At 41.1% G+C, this 21,833-nt stretch overlaps 1 protein-coding gene across 1 annotated transcript in view; it reads right to left on the reverse strand.

Moving 5' to 3' along the window:
* Positions 1 to 1,065: 1,065 nt before the first annotated feature.
* The window catches only part of LOC133658787 (endosome/lysosome-associated apoptosis and autophagy regulator family member 2-like), a 50,910-nt gene continuing 30,142 nt past the window's right edge, over positions 1,066 to 21,833 (reverse strand). The window contains exons 11-22 of the mRNA XM_062061179.1: positions 21,442 to 21,532; positions 21,262 to 21,364; positions 19,129 to 19,266; positions 16,822 to 17,085; positions 11,690 to 11,863; positions 9,770 to 9,947; positions 9,597 to 9,693; positions 8,232 to 8,333; positions 8,015 to 8,141; positions 5,042 to 5,220; positions 4,727 to 4,892; positions 1,066 to 1,708 (exon numbers count right to left, since the gene is read on the reverse strand). Of these exons, the coding sequence (XP_061917163.1) occupies positions 1,640 to 1,708; positions 4,727 to 4,892; positions 5,042 to 5,220; positions 8,015 to 8,141; positions 8,232 to 8,333; positions 9,597 to 9,693; positions 9,770 to 9,947; positions 11,690 to 11,863; positions 16,822 to 17,085; positions 19,129 to 19,266; positions 21,262 to 21,364; positions 21,442 to 21,532 (1,688 nt within the window). The 3' untranslated portion in view covers positions 1,066 to 1,639. The remainder of the gene's footprint in view (positions 1,709 to 4,726; positions 4,893 to 5,041; positions 5,221 to 8,014; positions 8,142 to 8,231; positions 8,334 to 9,596; positions 9,694 to 9,769; positions 9,948 to 11,689; positions 11,864 to 16,821; positions 17,086 to 19,128; positions 19,267 to 21,261; positions 21,365 to 21,441; positions 21,533 to 21,833) is intronic.

Below are 21,833 nucleotides of genomic sequence, written 5' to 3' on the forward strand. Positions count from 1 at the left end.
ATCCACTATGGACTGGACTCTCACACTATTATGTTAGATCCACTATGGACTGGACTCTCACTATTATGTTAGATCCACTATGCACTGGACTCTCACTATTATTTTAGATCCACTATGGACTGGACTCTCACTATTATGTTAGATCCACTATGGACTGGACTCTCACTATTATGTTAGAGCCACTATGGACTGGACTCTTACTATTATGTTAGATCCACTATGGACTGGACTTTCACAATATTATGTTGGATCCACTATGGACTGGACTTTTACACTATTATGTTAGATCCACTATGGACTGGACTCTCTCACTATTATGTTAGATCCACATTGGACTGGATTCTCACTATTATGTTAGATCCACTATGGACTGGACTCTCACTATTATGTTAGATCCACTACGGACTGGACTCTCACACTATTATGCTAGATCCACTATGGACTGGACTCTCACAATATTATGTTAGATCCACTATGGACTGGACTTTTACACTATTATGTTAGATCCACTATGGACTGGACTCTCTCACTATTATGTTAGATCCACAATGGACTGGACTCTCACTATTATGTTAGATCCACTATGGACTGGACTCTCACTATTATGTTAGATCCACTACGGACTGGACTCTAACACTATTATGCTAGATCCACTATGGACTGGACTCTCACAATATTATGTTGGATCCACTATGGACTGGACTTTTACACTATTATGTTAGATCCACTATGGACTGGACTCTCTCACTATTATGTTAGATCCACAATGGACTGGACTCTCACTATTATGTTAGATCCACTATGGACTGGACTCTCACTATTATGTTAGATCCACTACGGACTAGACTCTCACAATATTATGCTAGATCCACTCGACGTCCATTGCACCGGTCGCCCAGGGGGGGTCCCCACATCTGCGGTCCCTTCCAAGGTTTCTCATTGTCATCCCATTGGGTTGAGTTTTTCCTTGCCCTGATGTGGGATCTGAGCCGAGGATGTCGTTGTGGCTCGTGCAGCCCTTTGAGACACTCGTGATTTAGGGCTATATAAGTAAACATTGATTGATTGATTGAAGAATATATGAAAATGACATCATCTATATATGAATACAGCATTTAGTAAAAAGAAAACAAACAATGTGGATGCACTTATACATAAATAATTCATAATTTATTAGCAGAGAGCACTGAAGTCAACACCACAAACCTTGTCTGCATTGTCTCTGTTTTCACAACGTGTTGACCTCATTGAAAGAAAAATAAAAAATAATAATCCACAAATGACGAGACAGGCCATTCCAGTGGCCAAAGGTGGCGGGAGATCAACGCACCAAACGGCCACCTCTAAACTAACGTAATAATGAATCCAAACAAATGGATGTGACATACTGTACTGTACTGTACTGTACTGTACTGTACTGTAGCTCCCCCCAATTACCCTGAGCTCTTTGTGACACGGAACTGGACTGTTGGCTCCTACCCGGGTTTAAGGCCACCATTGATGCGAGTGTGTGTGGGTGTGTGTGTGTGTGTGTGTGTGTGTGTGTGTGTGTGTGTGTGTGTGTGTGTGTGTGTGTGTGTGTGTGTGTGTGTGTGTGTTAAAGGGGACTTCGATCACCTGAGGCTGACTCCCAGGTCATTTAACTCCACACCAAAGCTTTGGAACCAGACGAGTTCAGCTGCATGTTTTCGTAGCTCTCGCCGTTTCCCTAAAATCAAAGAAAGCGAAATCAGTCAGCAACGCATCAAACTAAGTAACGCAAAAAAGAACTGTGGAGGGGGGCGTGGCCCGCGCGTCTCCTGCTGGCAGGGCGTGTGCAGGAGCCCCGCTATGAAGCAGCTGGCAGGTGAGTGGATCTCCCAGCTGGAACGGGTTATCTAATCACCCGTCTCCTTTATTAGCAGCGCCCGAGACCATGAGGGGGAGAGCGAGCGAGCGAGCGAGCGAGAGAGAGAGAGAGGGAGGAGAGACGGCGAGCGAGAGAACCCCACAAAAACCGCACAAGAAAATAAAAGATTAATTGACTCTGACCCTTAAGCCTGATCCTTCCCTAACCGCTAAGGCAGTTTGTCCGGCTGGAAATTTTGGACATTACTACTTGCCGTAGTTTTGAAGCAATGCATGATGGGAATCCGGATGTTGTGTGTCAGTGTATTAACGTGCCGGCTGGAATAAACACACGCTGAGAAATAGCTCCGTGCCTGCCTACTTTATGGGTTATAGATAAACCTATGGATAACAGAGACATATATAATAGTCTCCTTTTCAGGTGAGAGGACGCTAAAGGCAGTGCCTTTAAGGCACGCCCCCAAAATTGTTGTCCGGGTGGAAATTGGGAGAAATTCGGGAGAATGGTTGTCCCAGGAGATTTTCGGGAGAGGCACTGAAATGTTAGATCCACTATGGACTGGACTCTCACTATTATGTTAGATCCACTATGGACTGGACTCTCACTATTATGTTAGATCCACTATGGACTGGACTCTCACAATATTATGTTAGATTCACTATGGACTGGACTCTCACACTATTATGTTAGATCCACTATGGACTGGACTCTCACACTATTATGTTAGATCCACTATGGACTGGACTCACAATATTATGTTAGATTCACTATGGACTGGACTTTCACACTATTATGTTAGATCCACTATGGACTGGACTCTCACTATTATGTTAGATCCACTATGGACTGGATTCTCACTATTATGTTAGATCCACTATGGACTGGACTTTCACTATTATGTTAGATCCACTATGGACTGGACTCTCACAATATTATGTTAGATTCACTATGGACTGGACTCTCACACTATTATGTTAGATCCACTATGGACTGGACTCTCACTATTATGTTAGATCCACTATGGACTGGATTCTCACTATTATGTTAGAGCCACTATGGACTGGACTTTCACTATTATGTTAGATCCACTATGGACTGGACTTTCACTATTATGTTAGATCCACTATGGACTGGACTCTCACTATTATGTTAGATCCACTATGGACTGGACTCTCACAATATTATGTTAGATTCACTATGGACTGGACTCTCACACTATTATGTTAGATCCACTATGGACTGGACTCTCACTATTATGTTAGATCCACTATGGACTGGATTCTCACTATTATGTTAGATCCACTATGGACTGGACTTTCACTATTATGTTAGATCCACTATGGACTGGACTCTCACTATTATGTTAGATCCACTATGGACTGGACTCTCACAATATTATGTTAGATTCACTATGGACTGGACTCTCACACTATTATGTTGGATCCACTATGGACTGGACTCTCACTATTATGTTAGATCCACTATGGACTGGATTATCACTATTATGTTAGATCCACTATGGACTGGACTTTCACTATTATGTTAGATCCACTATGGACTGGACTTTCACTATTATGTTAGATCCACTATGGACTGGACTCTCACACTATTATGTTAGATCCACTATGGACTGGACTCTCACTATAATGTTAGATCCACTATGGACTGGACTCTCACACTATTATGTTAGATCCACTATGGGCTGGACTCTCACTATTATGTTAGATCCACTATGGACTGGACTCTCACACTATTATGTTAAATCCACTATGGGCTGGACTCTCACACTATTATGTTAGATCCACTATGGACTGGACTCTCACACTATTATGTTAGATCCACTATGGACTGGACTCTCACACTATTATGTTAGATCCACTATGGACTGGACTCTCACTATTATGTTAGATCCACTATGGACTGGACTCTCACACTATTATGTTAGATCCACTATGGACCGGACTCTCACACTATTATGTTAGATCCACTATGGACTGGACTCTCACAATATAGTGTCAGACCCACTATGGACTGGACTCTCACACTATTATGTTAGATCCACTATGGACTGGACTCTCACACTATTATGTTAGATCCACTATGGACTGGACTCTCACACTATTATGTTAGATCCACTATGGACTGGACTCTCACACTATTATGCTAGATCCACTATGGACTGGACTCTCACACTATTATGTTAGATCCACTATGGACTGGACTCTCACTATTATGTTAGATCCACTATGGACTGGACTCTCTCACTATTATGTTAGATCCACTATGGACTGGACTCTCACACTATTATGTTAGATCCACTATGGACTGGACTTTCACACTATTATGTTAGTTCCACTATGGACTGGACTCTCACACTTTTATGTTAGATCCACTATGGACTGGACTCTCACACTAGTATGTTAGATCCACTATGGACTGGACTCTCACTATTATGTTAGATCCACTATAGACTGGACTCTCACAATATTATGCTAGATCCACTATGGACTGGACTCTCACACTATTATGTTAGATCCACTATGGACTGGACTCTCACTATTATGTTAGATCCACTATGGACTGGACTCTCACTATTATGTTAGATCCACTATGGACTGGACTCTCACACTATTATGTTAGAATAGTTGAATATAGAGAATGGTTGTCCCGGTAGAGGCCCTGAAATTTGTGAGTCTCCCGGAAAATTCGGGAGGGTTGGTAAGTATGTCTCCCCCTCATGGTCTCGGGCGCTGCTAATAAAGGAGACGGGTGATTAGATAACCTGTTCCAGTTGGGAGATCCACTCACCTGACAGCTCCTGCACACGCCCTGCCTGCAAGAGCAGCGCGGGCCACGCCCCCCTCCACAAGGACTCACTTTGGACGCGATGGCTTTGAGTTTGCCAAGCAGCGAGGGTTTCGAGTACACGATCTCGTCTTCCATGTCGCCTTCGTTCTCTCCCTCCATCACGGCACAGCTGTCGGCTCCTGGCATCTCGCACTCCTTGTTGGCGAACATCAGGCGGGAGTACTTATACTCCAACCTGGATGAGGACACAAAAAGTAAACAGCAGTAATTGGAAATCTGTGAAGAAGGCGACAGGAGGGACTGGCTCAAAGAATTGAGAAAGACAGTCGCTGCATGAAGTGGCGTGCAGGCGGGAATAAAAAAGGAGGGTTAAAGAAAGAGTACCGCTTATTCTTCTTCCAGAAGTAGCAGGTGAGCGTGACGAGGAGCACTGCGGTGAAAGCGCCCAGTCCTGAGCCCAGCCGCACCCAGAACTCCATGCCCTCGCACGGCACCGTCTTCTTCCCCGGCAAGCTGGCGCCTGCCATGCACACCTTGGGCTCGGTCCACACGTACAACAGGTCCTGGCCATGGAGACGACGTGAAGTGAACATGCGGTGATGGGCTGGGACATTCAAGGCTGGTGACGAACCTCCGAGTTTGTTTTAATTGAATATTATATGCTGTCATCATTAATGCAGACTGATTTTTAAGAGGAAAACAAGGAAAAGATCATTGAAAATGTTGTCAATTACTTCTTAGTTACAGAATCAGAAACAGAAATACTTTATAAATCCCCGAGGGGAAATTAAACTTTCAGCACAATCCCATTTAAGATCAGACAAACATTACAGGAAGACAGAACAGGATCAAACATTACAAGGAGACAGAACAGGATCGCTGACGGGTCTGCCAACTTCCGGCGCCCAGTGTTTCCCACACATTCATTTATTTGTGGCGGCCCGCCACGAAAGAATTACGTCCGCCACAAATAAAATTTAAAAAAATTAAAAAATTAAAAAAATGTTTAGTTTTTTTTGTTGTTGTTTTTCGTCCTGTCCAGCTTCTCAGGCAAATCATACAGTTGATGTAGATGCCCATATAGGCTGTTCAGATTTACTTTACAAAGAGAAGTGTAGGATACTTCTCTTGTTGCCTTATTTGTATTTGACCACTACTGTTTTCTGTTTATTTGTTACTGACTGTGGCAGGACACCTCTGCCTCTGTTTCACTTTATGTTGCTGGTAAATAATATGGTTGTAGTAGTAGGCTAAAGTTAAATCATTTAGTATGCACTAATTAAAGGGGCAGAGCTTTAAGAGACATTTTAGCTTTTATATTTTATAAGATATATTTTTTGTAAGAACCACAATTAATAAATATATTTCAGTGAATAACTTATTGTTCAAATCTGTATATAAATATGTACATAAAGTGTTGTAATTATATTGTAAAATGGATGGATGGATGGACGTTTAAAACAAAACTGTTATTATTAATTAGTAAGTATAAATTTTTTGAGCCTTTTTAGAGAAAATCATATCATTGTAGTAAATTATGCAAATTACTTGATAATGTCACGGTGACCACGCCCATAGCCACGCCCCCACCGCCACAGGTATCTTGGCAGTTTAGGGGAAACACTGGTAGCTTCTTACAAAAAAGGTGAGATACAGGTAAACAATGGGGGGGTGAGGAAAAGAAAAAAAAAACGGGAAAAAAAAAAACATTTACTTTTCTGGTCTTACTTTTATTTGTAAGTGAAGTACATGCACTAGGGGTGTAACAATGTGAACATTTCATATCAAGGTTCTCAATATTATTGCAATATTATTATTTTGGTACCGGTACAAAATGTATTTCAATATTTTTCTATACTTTGATACTTTTCTAAACAAAGGTGACCACAAAAAAATGTCATTATTGGCTTTATTTTAACAAAAAAAATCTTAGGGTACATGAAACATATGTTTATTATTGTAATTTAGTGCTTAAATAAAATAGTGAACATACTAGACAACTTGTCTTTTAGTAGTAAGTAAACAAACAAAGACTCCTAATTAGTCTGCTGACGTATGCAGTAACATATTGTGTCATTTATACACCTATTATTTTGTCCACATTATGAGGGACAAACTGTAAAAACTGATTATTGTCTTGTGTAATAGATAGTTCGGTTTTTGAACCTGACAACGTTCTAAGCAGTTAATGTCAGTATCAGCTTCCTGCACTCTAGAGGGTCTTCTAAAGATCCCAAAAACTCATTTTAAAACCGGTGGAGACCTGGCATTCCAGGCTATAGCTCCCAGACTCTGGAACAACTTGCACCAGTCCCTCCGGGATCTTGACTGTGTTGACACTTTTAAGAAACATTTGAAAACTTCTCTTTTTATAAAGCTTTTAGTTAATGCACCTTTTAACTACCATTTTTAATCCACTTTTTATGATGTTGACACTGTTGTTTTCATTGAATTGTTTTTTACTTCACCTATGTTTTGTACAGCGGTTTGTGATTTTATCTGTGAAAAGCGCTTATAAATAAAATGTACTTAGTTCCCTATTTATATGATGAGCATGTATGCAAATTTGTACTAAAAAACATTTTGAAAATGGATTGTAATCCTACAGAAAATACATTTTTAACTAGGGAACTCCCAAATAAATAGAGGAGCATGTGGGACTGTACCTTAGAGCGTGGTGGGAGACTGTAACTGAGTGTGCAGCCCCAAACGTTTCTCCTCATGAGCAAAATTTAACTCTGTCTCTGCCTGATTCCTTCTTCTTGTCTTGTGTAATAGATAGTTTGGTATTTGAACCTGACAACGTTCTAAGCAGTTAATGTCAATATCAGCTTCCTGCATTCTAGAGGGTCTTCTAAAGATCCCAAAAACTCATTTTAAACCCCGTGGAGACCTGGCCTTCCAGACTATAGCTCCCAGACTCTGGAACAACTTGCCCCAGTCCCTCCGTGATCTTGACTGTCTTTGAAACTTTTAAGAAACATTTGAAAACTTCTCTTTTTAGTAAAGCTTTTAGTTAATGCACCTTTTAACTACCATTTTTAATCCACTTTTTATGATGTTGCCCCTGTTGTTCTCATTGAATTGTTGTTTTACTTCACCTATGTTTTGTACAGCGTTTTGTGATTTTATCTGTGAAAAGCGCTTATAAATAAAATGTACTTAGTTCCTTATTTATATGATGAGCATATATGCAAATTTGTACTAAAAAAAATGTTGAAAATGGATTGTAATCCTACAGAAAATACATTTTTAACACAGTTTGTTGAACAAATTATTTCTTGCTTTATTATTCTGCCTCCTCTGCCTATCCTGGTTAAAATGCAGACACATAATTGATGGGCCTAGAACACAAACCTGGTGTCCTCCTTTGCAGGCGCCCTCTATGCGGTGGTAGTCCCTCTCCGTGCACGTGGGACAGGCGCCAGAGCTCTCCCACAGAAAATGAAAGGTGCAGCCGTCGCATGTTCCCGCAGGGCATATACTGTGATGGGCAAACAGCAAATCTTTAGTGCACGTCTCCATGGCAACCGTCGCCTGGCCCATATAGGAAAGGAAAGACATGGCGCTGTACCTGGGCACTGAGAGTTCTCCTTTAGTGCTTCGGTCTGGATTACAGCGAACGGTCACCACCGTGCTGCGACCTGATTCACATGACGAGGTGGGCTCCAAAGACCTTACAGATAGCACAAGTAGTTTCAATTCATAGTATTTGGTTAGTTTATTTAAATACATGAGGAATATGAGAAATGCCTTCAAGTATAATGCAATGCAGCGGTTAATATTAAATAGGTTGCCAATTTATTGATTCTAAAGAATCAATAATTAATCAAATTATTGATTTTAAAGAATCATTTTTGGTGATTTAACCCCCAATTCCAACCCTTGATATCTACCTATTCGGAATTATGACAACAGGACATCTGCTGATTGGAGTAAGCGTTGCTCTGGTTTGTCGACAAATTAGAAGTTGCTGGCTGTCTTCAAAGTAGCCCAAAGCTGGCACAAATGCGGGAAGAACTGTGGACACTCTTGTGATTTGGATAACATCGGACTGTCTGCCCCGCAGGATTTTTGAGAATCAGTCATAGACAATTTAGAGTGAAAAGCACATTTTATTTTCACTCGTATACAAAGCATTCTAACTTTGATTGTTTCCCTGGCTTGGAGACTCTCCCGAAGGACAGCGCGGCGAAAACACAACAAACTCCCTTCTTGTCTCTCATGGACACACACCTGTTGTTGTTGACTTTGGACTAGCGACTGTAAAGGATCAAGGCTGCGGAACAGAGACACACTGCAGGCTTACACACAAACATGCATCCAAAAAAATATACGCCACACATACACCCCCCCCCCCTCCCCCCAACCCAACGCCCTTGACGCAAATCCCATAGGGGTGATGAAAGGATGGTCAGCGCTTGAGAGCTGCGGCCTACCACCATGACCTCGCACTCCCTTCCCTCTGTTGCTAGATATCTCGAGATGTACGTTGTAATATGTATATGTGCTTTGCTATGGAGGTTTTTTCCCACTCCAGACTGGGCCCCCTTAGGAGCCCAGTCTAGATTGTATTTTCTTTACTCATCCTTCCCCAGCGTTTTACCTTTTTTCCCCATCTTTTACGAGGCGCCTTGTGGCGACCCATTAGCGTTCCTGTTCTGTAACCCTGTACACTGTTTGTTTGTTTGTCTCATCTTGAACGGGTTTGTGCTGAAAACAAAGTTTTGTTGTACTTGTGCAATGACAATAAAGTCCTATCCATCTATCTTGATGCTGAGTGCCAAGCAGGGAGGTAATGGGTCCCATTTTTATAGTCTTTGGTATGACTCGGCCGGGGTTTGAACTCAAAACGCGCTAACCACAATGCCACTTTAAAATAATAAAAACACAATATTGCTATTTAGAAACTTTAGGTCTAGAAGAAAAATGAGTTTACCGAAAAAAGAAGTTGACATCTGGGACTTTCTTGGAGGTCCGGGGGTACAGCTCAGGTCTTGCCCGAATACTCTCATGAGTGTTTTCAACCGTTGCGCCTGTTGAACGGCGACCGGGTGTTTAAATGCATGGTCAACATTTACAGCTGCATGGTAACACGGCAGTGCTGCTCACCCAGAAAGGTGTCGGCCAGGTTAATGGACTGCGAGGTGAGCGCCGTGTTGAAGCCTCTTCCACTCGCTGGGATTACAGTTGATTGACAGATGAAGGTCTTGACGGTGTTGGCTCCTTCGCTCTGAGAGTCACTGACGGAGAGGTCGGTCACGTTGTCTTTGCATAAGGCCAACTGATCCTTAAAGGAGAGTCGCATTAAGATTTATACGGTTTAGAAAAAGGGTGCACTGCAAAAAGTCAGTGTTCAAAAACAAGAAAATAAAATACAAAAATGAGGGGTATTTTATTTGAACTAAGCAAAATTATCTGCCAATAGAACAAGAAAATTTGGCTTGTCAAGACTTTCCAAAACAAGTCAAATTAGCTAACCTCAAAGAACCCAAAAATAGCTTAAAATAAGTATATTCTCACTAATAACAAGTGCACTTGGTAACGATTACCAAGTTCTTGGTAGAAAAAAAAAAGAGACCTTTTTGCTCAATATCCGGACAACCAGTGTCCTCGACAGTACACATGAACTTTGTCAAGGTTTTTGCGAAAAAGCTAGTCAAAGATCATCTATATGACAGCACTCTCGTGTTTTTAAGAATCTGCTGCAAAAATGCGAGTCTCTTACATGGTGTTTTCTTTTAACGGAACCTGCAGGCCACCAGTTGAATAGCCCACGTAATGAAATAGAGTGGACCTAAAATGGAACCTTGAGGAACACCACTAGTATAACTAAATAAGTTGAACTAAGGACTACACTGCAAAAAAATCAGAGTTCAAAAACAAGAAAACAAATTACAAAATTTAGGGGTATTTTATTTGAACTAAGCAAAATCATCTGCCAATAGAACAAGAAAATTCGGCTTGTCAAGACTTTCCAAAACAAGTAAAATTAGCTAACCTCAAAGAACCCAAAAATACCTTAAAATAAGAATATTCTCACTAATAACAAGTGCACTTTTCTTGATAGAAAAAAAAAAGAGACCTTTTTGCTCAATATCCGGACAACCAGTGTCCTCGACAGTAGACATGTATTTTGTCAAAGTTAGAGGTTTGGTTTTTTTTGCGAAAAAGCTAGTCAAAGATCATCTATATGACAGCACTCTCGTGTTTTTAAGAATCTGCTGCAAAAATGTGAGTCTCTTACATGTTTTGTTTTTTTTAACTGAACCTGCAGGCCACCAGTTGAATAGCCCACGTAATGAAATAGAGTGGACCTAAAATTGAACCTTGAGGAACACCACTAGTATAACTAAATAAGTTGAACTAAGGACTACACTGCAAAAAAATCAGTGTTCAAAAACAAGAAAAAAAATTACAAAATTTAGGGGTATTTTATTTGAACTAAGCAAAATTATCTGCCAATAGAACAAGAAAATTTGGCTTGTCAAAACTTTCCAAAACAAGTAAAATTAGCTAACCTCAATGAACCCCAAATTACCTTAAAATAAGTATATTCTCACTAATAACAACTGCACTTTTTTTGGTAGAAAAAAAAGAGACCTTTTTGCTCAATATGTTGAAAAATATTCTTAAATGAAGTAAATGCTAGTGTTATTATCTTGACATAATGATATGCGCTCGGCATCATGATTTTTTTTTTCATGCTTGAAATAAGAAATGATTACTTTAAAAAAGTAGTTTTATACTCGTGAGTGTTGATGACACAGCTTTGCAACACTTGATATTCTAGTTTCAAGCATGTTTTACTCAATATAGGTCATCAAATCTCAGCAACAAGCTGTAATATCTTACTGAGATCATTTAGGACCAAAACACTTAAAACAAGTAAAACCGTCTAACATAAAATCTGCTTAGTGAGAAGAATTATCTTATCAGACAGAAAATAAGCAAATATCACCCTTATTTGAGATTCTCCATCTTACTTAGATTTCAGTTTTTGCAGTGTGGGCTGTGCGTTTTCCTCCTCACCTGTCCTCCGCACAGGCTGATGTTGAACTGGTGGAAGTACTTGGTTCCTTTGGAGGTGAAGCTCGGCCCGTTCATCAGCGTCCCCACTGAGCCCAGGGAGCTGAAGTCAAAGGTCAGAGTGAGGTTGCCGTCGGTGTGCGTGAAGTGACAGTCGCTGTAACACAAACGGTGGTCCTGGAAAAGAAATACAGGAATTAGACTTGTGCCTATACCAATATTTTAATACCGGTACCAAAATGTATTTCGATACTTTTCTAAATAAAGGGGACCACAAAAAATGACATTATTGGCTTTATTTTAACAAAAAAAATCTTAGGGTACATGAAACATATGTTTATTATTGTCATTTAGTCCTTAAATAAAATAGTGAACATACTAGACAACTTGTCTTTTAGTAGTAAGTAAACAAACAAAGACTCCTAATTAGTCTGCTGACGTATGCAGTAACATATTGTGTCATTTATACACCTATTATTTTGTCAACACGATGAAGGACAAACTGTAAAAATGGATTATGAATCAACTTGTTCATTTACTGTTAATATCTGCTTATTTTCTGTTTTAACATGTTCTATCTACACTTCTGTTAAAATGTAATAATCACTTACTCTTCTCTTCTTTGATACTTTACATTAGTTTTGGATGATACCACACATTTAGGTATGGATCTGATACCAAGTAGTTACAGGATCATACATTGGTCATATTCAAAGTCGTCATGTGTCCAGGGACGTGTTTCCTGAGTTTATAAACGTAATATGAATTTTTTTTAAACACAAAAAAGATTTTGTGACGATAAAAAATATCGATGTATTCATAGTAGTATCGACCAGCCACACTATTGTACTTGGTATCATTACAGTGGATGTCAGGTGTAGTTCCACCAATGTCATTTGTTTACATTCAGGAGCACTAGCTTGCTGTTAGCGGTGAGCTATTGTATCCTCATTCGGTGTGTAGTGAAGCATGTTTAGCTATTCCTCGTCCTGCAGTGATAATGATACTTGTAAAACACGTACTTTATTTGTCGCCATGGAAACAAGGATTAGTGATTTAGAAGTAGCTAAAACACTGCGGATGGATGTTATCTGTTAGCTAGCTAGCCATGTCTTAAAGCAGCTCTTCCTGAGGGTGTTTCAGTGTTATAACTTCACCTTTATCTTTACTTTTTCCACCAAAATGCTTCCATTCTCCCTTTTCTGTCTACACACTGTGTCTGCTTGTAAGTACTCCATGTGTGCGCTGCCGAACATGCTCCTCTGCTCCTAAAACCAGCAATGTCACGACATGCCAGTTAAAAAATAAATTAAAAAATGGGGAACCGGTACTTTTCAAACAGAATATATTACAGTTTATGATTCATTAGTACTGCGATACTATACTGAAGTCCATGATCATCTCCACTGTTTTCTGGGCGTTCAGCTCCAGGTTGTTGAGGCTGCACCAGGACGCCAGCCGGTCCACCTCTCTCCTGTAGGCGGACTCATCGCCATTCAAGATGAGCCCGATGAGGGTGGTGTCATCCGCAAACTTGAGCAGTTTTACGGATTGGTGACTGGAGGTGCAGCAGTTTGTATACAGGGAGAAGAGCCAGGGGGAGAGTACACAGCCCTGAGGAGTACCAGTGTTTGTGGTTCGACTGTCCGAGACAATCTTCCCCAGCCGCACGTGCTGTCTTCGGTCTGTCAGGAAGTCATTAATCCAACTACAGAGGGAGTCGGGCACGCTGAGCTGGTAGAGCTTGTCTCGTAGCAGTCCAGGGAGGATGGTGTTGAAGGCAGAGCTGAAGTCCACAAACAGGATCCTAGCGTAGCTCACCCTGATTGACTCTCCCACACCCGTCCCCATTGTGGACTCCTTCCGTTTCTTGGGCTCCACCATCACCCAGGACCTCAAGTGGGAGCTGACCATCAGCTCCCTCATCAAGAAGGCCCAGCAGAGGATGTACTTCCTGCGGCAGCTGAGGAAACTTAAGGTGCCGACCGAGATGCTGGTGCAGTTTTACTCAGCCACCATAGAGTCCATCCTGACCTCCTCCATCACAGTGTGGTTCCCCGGCGCCACAGTCCAGGATAAGCATAGACTGCAGCGCATCGTACGTGCTGCTGAGAAGGTGATTGGCTGCAAGCTCCCATCCCTCCAGGACTTGTTCTCCTCCAGGACCAGGAGGCGTGTGGGTCGGATCACAGCTGACTCTTCTCACCCTGGACACACACTATTCTCCCCTCTCCCCTCAGGCAGGAGACTACGCTCCATCCAGACCCACACCTCCCGCCACCTGAACAGTTTTTTCCCCTCGGCCATCAGGCAAATGAACAATAACTCCTAACAGCAGCTCCTTGAATTCCTTCTAAGTCTATCTGATAGCTCAGTTACAGCTCTTTTTATTACCAAATATGTGTTATATGTGTTTTATGTCGCACGATTGCACCAAGAAAAATTCCTAGTTTGTGAACCCGTTCTCAAACAATGGCAATAAAAAACTATTCTGAAGTACCGGTATACCGTACAACCCTAGTACACGCTATTTTATTTTTTTGCACACGCTGTTTAGCGCGAGGTATTTGGATCTTAGTAAATCAGGCCCTGTGTGTGTGTGAAGGGACAAGCATGTATGTTAAAAGGTCAAACAGATGCTACATGAGGATTACTGTACTGTACACCAGTGTTTTTCAACCGCTGTGCTGCGGCACACTAGTGTACCAAGAGATATTGTCTGGTGTGCCGTGGGAGATTATGTAATTTCACCTAATTGGGTAAAAAATATTTTTTGCAAACCAGTAATTATAATCCGCAAATGTGCCGTTGTTGAGTGTCGGTGCTGTCTAGAGCTCGGCAGAGTAACCGTGTAATACTCTTCCATATCAGTAGGTGACGACGATGGTTTGCAGGTAAAAAGGTGTCTAATGCTTAAACCAAAAATAAAGAAAAGGCAAGTGCCGCTAAGAAAAGGCATTGAAGCTTAGGGATGGCTACGCAAAACGAAGCTAAAACTGAACTGGCTGCAAAGTAAACAAAACAGAATGCTGGACGACAGCAAAGACTTACAGCGTCTGGAGCAGACGCCGTCCACAAAGTGCATCCGTACATGACAATCAACACCAAAATAAGAGCGCAAGACAAGAACTAAAACACTACACAGAAAAACACAAAAAAAAGTCCAAATAAGTCAGGGTGTGATGTGACAGGTGGTGACAGTACACCTACTTTGAGACAAGAGCTATATTGATGCATGCTTGGTTACGTTTTAAAGTCATATCCAACAATTGCTAGAACGACTTTTTTATTGTCAATATCAGCTGCTGAGTTTCAGTTTTTTATGTTTTCTGCAGGTGGTGTGCCTCCGCATTTTTTCAATGAAAAAAATGTGCCCTGGCTCAGAAAAGGTTGAAAAACACTGCTGTACACTATGCGTGTATGGATTGATTGATTGATTGATTGATTGGAACTTGTATTAATAGATTGCACAGTACAGTACATATTCCGTACAATTGATCACTAAATGGTAACACCCCAATAAGTTTTTCAACTTGTTTAAGACGGGGTCCACGTTAATCAATTCATGGTAAAAGACAGACAGTGTACATTATGTTTGTGTGCGAGTGGACAATGCACAATATGTGTCTATTATTTAGGGGTGTAACGGTACACAAAATTTTTGGTTCGGTACGTACCTCGGTTTAGAGGTCACGGTTCGGTTCATTTTCGGTACAGTAAGAAAACAACAAAATATACATTTTTGGGTTATTTATTTACCAAATTTGCAAAATATTCCACCGAAAATATTTTCCTTAGTGGAATATTTGATGTGAAGTAAAGGGAACCTTGGATAGGTCAATAATTCATAATAACATTGATTTTGATTCAATACTATGTTTTGAGCAATGACAGTTTGAAAGAAAACAAACCAGCTTTGTTTTATTAGTCAACATTGCAACTTTTTCTAAATTACATTTAACCTTTAAGCTTTTTTATTTCACTTTTGTTATGTTTTTGTTTATTTGAATAGTATTTTTAGAATGTGCCGTGGGCCTTTAAAACATTAGCTGTGGGCCGCAAATGGCCTCCGGGGCACACTTTTGACACCCCTGCTATAGATAATAAAAAATTAAATGTGATAAATCTATGGATAAAAAGCAGAGCCTGGCGACGCATGCGCGTTTATCATAACTCTCCCTCTCTCTCTCTCTGTCTCTGCCCCTCCCTCACCAATGCTGCTGCGCGCACAATTTGTTTTGTTTTTAACCCCTTCTTAACCCTGAACGTACATTGAAAATACACGCAACCCTAACTCAAAATGCCGGACATTTGAGGCATTTAAGAAAGTCCGCCCTGACAAAAGAGGACATGTCCGGTGAAAAGAGGACGTATGGTCAGTCTATCGTAGCCCGTTAGCTGCTAGCATGCCGTGTGTTGTGCCTCGGTGTGCATTGTTTACACAACGTACGTTACGCTACTTAATATGTCCGTGTGGAAACTTGTTCGGTACACCTCCGAACCAAACCGAAACCCCGTACCGAAACAGTTCAATACAAATACACCGTTACACCCCTACTATTATTAGATCGTACAGTTCTATTCATTTGTCTCACACCCCGACTTATTTATTTTAGATCAAACTGTGCAGAAGGACGACCACAAAGGCAGCTTTCACTTTTTATAAAGTCAACTTTTTTTCCATAATTAATTTCAACTGAAGTACTAAAATCTCTGATTATGACCTCGACCCTGAATGTGTCTGTGGAGGGGGGCGTGGCCTGCGGGCCTGCCGCGGAGCCAGGTGTGCAAGGACCGGCCTCGAAGTCAGCGACAGGTGAGTAGATTGCCCTGCTGGGGCTTGTTATCTAATCACCTGTTGCCCTTATTAGCAGCAGCCGGAACGAGAGACGTTGTTGGAGTGGGAGTAGAAGACACATACCCGAGAGACTGAGAGAGCGAGCAGACTGAAAAGTCACGAGAGCGAAGACTGCTGAAAGCAGGCTATCCTTGGGCGTGTGTACATGCAATAAAAGACTTGTTCAAACCTGACCGCTGGGCTCCCAGAAGATCTGTCGGCACCAGGAGGACCCACCGTAGGGAGACTTTCACAGTGTCATTACGTCACAGGATGTTGATGACAAATGCAAACTGACCTTGCTGCTCTGGCTGCTTGGTCCACAGGGCTTGCAGGCTTGGGGGCCCGGCTTGGCCTGAGAGACGAGGTAGGTGTTGGGGGGACACTCCGTACACTGGCTGCTGCGCGGGTCTATGTAGTGACCCGCCGGACACGGCACACAGGCGGAGCTGGACGGCTGGGTGCTGACGGCGCAGGTCCGACACTCGGAAGACACCCCGTCCACCGCGTTGCTGACAGTGATGGAGTAGATGCGCGCTACATCGTTGACGTAGCGACGACCCTGGGGAACACAGAACTCTTTGTATCTGGCCCTGTTCTCCCAGGTGCTTCAAGTGGAACTCTGCTTTTTGGGGATTTTGCCTATTATTTACAATCCTATGTAAGACATGTCTTTCTTTTTTTTATGCATTCTAATTCATAATACAAACCCCGTTTCCATATGAGTTGGGAAATGGTGTTAGATGTAAATATAAACAGAATACAATAATTTGCAAATCATTTTCAACCCATATTCAGTTGAATATGCTACAAAGACAACATATTTGATGTTCAAACTCATAAACATTTTTTTTTTTTTGCAAATGATCATTAACTTTAGAATTTGATGTCAGCAACACGTGACAAAGAAGTTGGGAAAGGTGGCAATAAATACTGATAAAGTTAAGGAATGCTCATCAAACACTTATTTGGAACATCCCACAGGTGAACAGGCAAATTGGGAACAGGTGGGTGCCATGATTGGGTATAAAAGTAGATTCCATGAAATGCTCAGTCATTCACAAACAAGGATGGGGCGAGGGTCACCACTTTGTCAACAAATGCGTGAGCAAATTGTTGAACGGTTTAAGAAAAACCTTTCTCAACCAGCTATTGCAAGGAATTTAGGGATTTCACCATCTACGCTCCGTAATATCATCAAAGGGTTCAGAGAATCTGGAGAAATCACTGCACGTAAGCAGCTAAGCCCGTGACCTTCCATCCTTCAGGCTGTAATGCATCAACAAGCGACATCAGTGTGTAAAGGATATCACCACATGGGCTCAAGAACACTTCAGAAACCCACTGTCAGTAACTACAGTTGGTCGCTACATCTGTAAGTGCAAGTTAAAACTCTCCTATGCAAGGCGAAAACCATTTATCAACAACACCCAGAAACGCCGTCGGCTTCGCTGGGCCTGAGCTCATCTAAGATGGACTGATACAAAGTGGAAAAGTGTTCTGTGGTCTGACGAGTCCACATTTCAAATTGTTTTTGGAAACTGTGGACGTCGTGTCCTCCGGACCAAAGTGGAAAAGAACCATCCGGATTGTTCTAGGCGCAAAGTGTAAAAGCCAGCATGTGTGATGGTATGGGGGTGTATTAGTGCCCAAGACATGGGTAACTTACACATCTATGAAGGCACCATTAATGCTGAAAGGTACATACAGGTTTTGGAGCAACATATGTTGCCATCCAAGCAACGTTACCATGGACGCCCCTGCTTATTTCAGCAAGACAATGCTAAGCCACGTGTTACATCAACGTGGCTTCATAGTAAAAGAGTGCGGGTACTAGACTGGCCTGCCTTTAGTCCAGACCTGTCTCCCATTGAAAATGTGTGGCGCATTATAAAGCCTAAAATAGCACAAGGGAGACCCCCGGACTGTTGAACAACTTAAGCTGTACATCAAGCAAGAATGGGAAAGAATTCCACCTGAGAAGCTTCAAAATGTGTCTCCTCAGTTCCCAAACCTTTACTGAGTGTTGTTAAAAGGAAAGGCCATGTAACACAGTGGTGAACATGCCCTTTCCCAACTACGTTGGCACGTGTTGCAGCCATGAAATTCTAAGTTAATTATTATTTGCAAAAAAAAAATAAAGTTTATGAGTTTGAATATCAAATATGTTGTCTTTGTAGTGCATTCAATTGAATATGTGTTGAAAAGGAATTGTAAATCATTGTATTCCATTTATATTTTCATCGAACACAATTTCCCAACTCATATGGAAACGGGGTTTGTATTTTGTTTCCATTTATACCCCCATTATTTACTTTTTACTTTTTAAATTCAATCTCAATTCTGTACACTGCTGCTGGAATTTTAATTTTCCAGAGGGAACTCTCCTGAAGGAATCAATAAAGTACTATCTATCTATCTATCTATCTATCTATTAGTAATGAGCCCGCCTTCATTCACGACTGAAGCACTTTTGTGAGAATACGAATAGGAGAAAAGTGCGGAACTCCAAGCACTTTTTTAAAAAAGTGCAAACAGGAGTATAGGGCATATAGAGGGACAGTTTTCTTGTGTGCAACGTTTTCAAGTCAATTCCTGGACTTACGTCTGACGGCTGATTGGTCCTCTGGAAAGCCCACGTGTAGGAAACTGAGGCATTCTTTGTCATGACGTGCGTGTAAGTCTGTCGGGTTTTACTGCGCTCCCACGACTCCACCACCGTGGTGCTTCTCCGGTTCACATCCTTCACAAGAAAGGACAATATTTACAACTAAAGATGTCCACAATACTCCATTTACATGTCATGACCTGAATATTAACCAAATATTAGCGATATTGTTATTATAAACGATAAACCAGGCAAATTCATTTTTAGCAGCGCATTGATCACAGAGAGCTAACTAGCTAATGCTGCTTTATTGACATACTGTGAACCGGCCAGTGTCCTGATGATGCGTTTCAGCTGGTTAAAGTCATTTTAGATCATAAATCATGCCTCTCACTTGTATAACAGAGGATTTAGCCAGATATCTAGAAGTTCTCACTTGTATAACAGAGGATTTAGCCATATATCTAGAAGTTCTCACTTGTATAACAGAGGATTTAGCCAGATATCTAGAAGTTCTCACTTGTATAACAGAGGATTTAGCCAGATATCTAGAAGTTCTCACTTGTATAACAGAGGATTTGGCCAGATATCTAGAAGTTCTCACTTGTATAACAGAGGATTTAGCCAGATATCTAGAAGTTCTCACTTGTATAACAGAGGATTTAGCCAGATATCTAGAAGTTCTCACTTGTATAACAGAGGATTTAGCCAGATATCTAGAAGTTCTCACTTGTATAACAGAGGATTTAGCCAGATATCTAGAAGTTCTCACTTGTATAACAGAGGATTTAGCCAGATATCTAGAAGTTCTCACTTGTATAACAGAGGATTTAGCCAGATATCTAGAAGTTCTCACTTATATGGCTAAATCCTCTGTTATACATCTAGAAGTTCTCACTTGTATAACAGAGGATTTAGCCAGATATCTAGAAGTTCTCACTTGTATAACAGAGGATTTAGCCAGATATCTAGAAGTTCCCACTTATATGGCTAAATCCTCTGTTATAACAGAGGATTTAGCCAGATATCTAGAAGTTCTCACTTATATGGCTGAATCCTCTGTTATACATCTAGAAGTTCTCACTTGTATAACAGAGGATTTAGCCAGATGTCTAGAAGTTCTCACTTGTATAACAGAGGATTTAGCCATATAGCTAGAAGTTCTCACTTGTATAACAGAGGATTTAGCCATATATCTAGAAGTTCTCACTTGTATAACAGAGGTTTTAGCCAGATATCTAGAAGTTCTCACTTGTATAACAGAGGATTTAGCCAGATATCTAGAAGTTCTCACTTATATGGCTAAATCCTCTGTTATACATCTAGAAGTTCTCACTTGTATAACAGAGGATTTAGCCAGATGTCTAGAAGTTCTCACTTGTATAACAGAGGTTTTAGCCAGATGTCTAGAAGTTCTCACGTGTATAACAGAGGATTTAGCCAGATATCTAGAAGTTCTCACTTGTATAACAGAGGATTTAGCCAGATATCTAGAAGTTCCCACTTATATGGCTAAATCCTCTGTTATAACAGAGGATTTAGCCAGATATCTAGAAGTTCCCACTTATATGGCTAAATCCTCTGTTATACATCTAGAAGTTCTCACTTGTATAACAGAGGATTTAGCCAGATATCTAGAAGTTCTCACTTGTATAACAGAGGATTTAGCCAGATATCTAGAAGTTCTCACTTGTATAACAGAGGATTTAGCCAGATATCTAGAAGTTCTCACTTGTATAACAGAGGATTTAGCCAGATATCTAGAAGTTCTCACTTGTATAACAGACGATTTAGCCAGATATCTAGAAGTTCTCACTTATATGGCTAAATCCTCTGTTATACATCTAGAAGTTCTCACTTGTATAACAGAGGATTTAGCCAGATGTCTGGAAGTTCTCACTTGTATAACAGAGGATTTAGCCAGATATCTAGAAGTTCTCACGTGTATAACAGAGGATTTAGCCAGATATCTAGAAGTTCTCACTTGTATAACAGAGGATTTAGCCATATATCTAGAACTTCTCACTTGTATAACAGAGGATTTAGCCATATATCTAGAAGTTCTCAAGAAAGGAGATAAGATGCACAGGTGTAAGATATGTCACCAGACCAAATAGGAGCATCCCTCACCATCATGAAGTAGAATTCACAGTCTGTGGTGCACGACGTCTCAAACTCAAAGGTAATGCGGCCGAACTCTGTTGTGGAATGGCTTGACATTGATGTGGGTAGCCTGGTGGAAGGCAACAATAAAAGAGACCATCAGACACAGGAAACAACACAAGACAACTAGTGATGAAAGGTGTTCACTTGAATCCAGGAACATGGATACTAAGGATGAGGTAATCGTTATCCGAGCTTCCCGCTCCGCTCTGGATATGATCGCGGGCCACTTCCCAACCTAAAAAAAAACATTCATTTCAATTCAATTGCCGTTTTTTGATTGGAATCATTGGTACACACTAGGGTTGCACGGTATACCGGTACTAGTATTGTATCCCGGTACTAATGAATCAAGAATGGTGCTATAATGTGTTTGAAAAGTACCGGTCCCCAAGTACCGTCAGTGCCTTTTCCTAGTGGGACTTGCCTTTTGTTCATTTTTGGTTTAAAGGCCTACTAAAATGAATTTTTTTTATTTAAACGGGGATAGCAGATCCATTCTGTGTCATACTTGATCATTTCGCGATATTGCCATATTT

Source organism: Entelurus aequoreus, linkage group LG10 (genome assembly GCF_033978785.1).
Source record: "Entelurus aequoreus isolate RoL-2023_Sb linkage group LG10, RoL_Eaeq_v1.1, whole genome shotgun sequence".
Lineage (NCBI taxonomy): Eukaryota > Metazoa > Chordata > Actinopteri > Syngnathiformes > Syngnathidae > Entelurus > Entelurus aequoreus.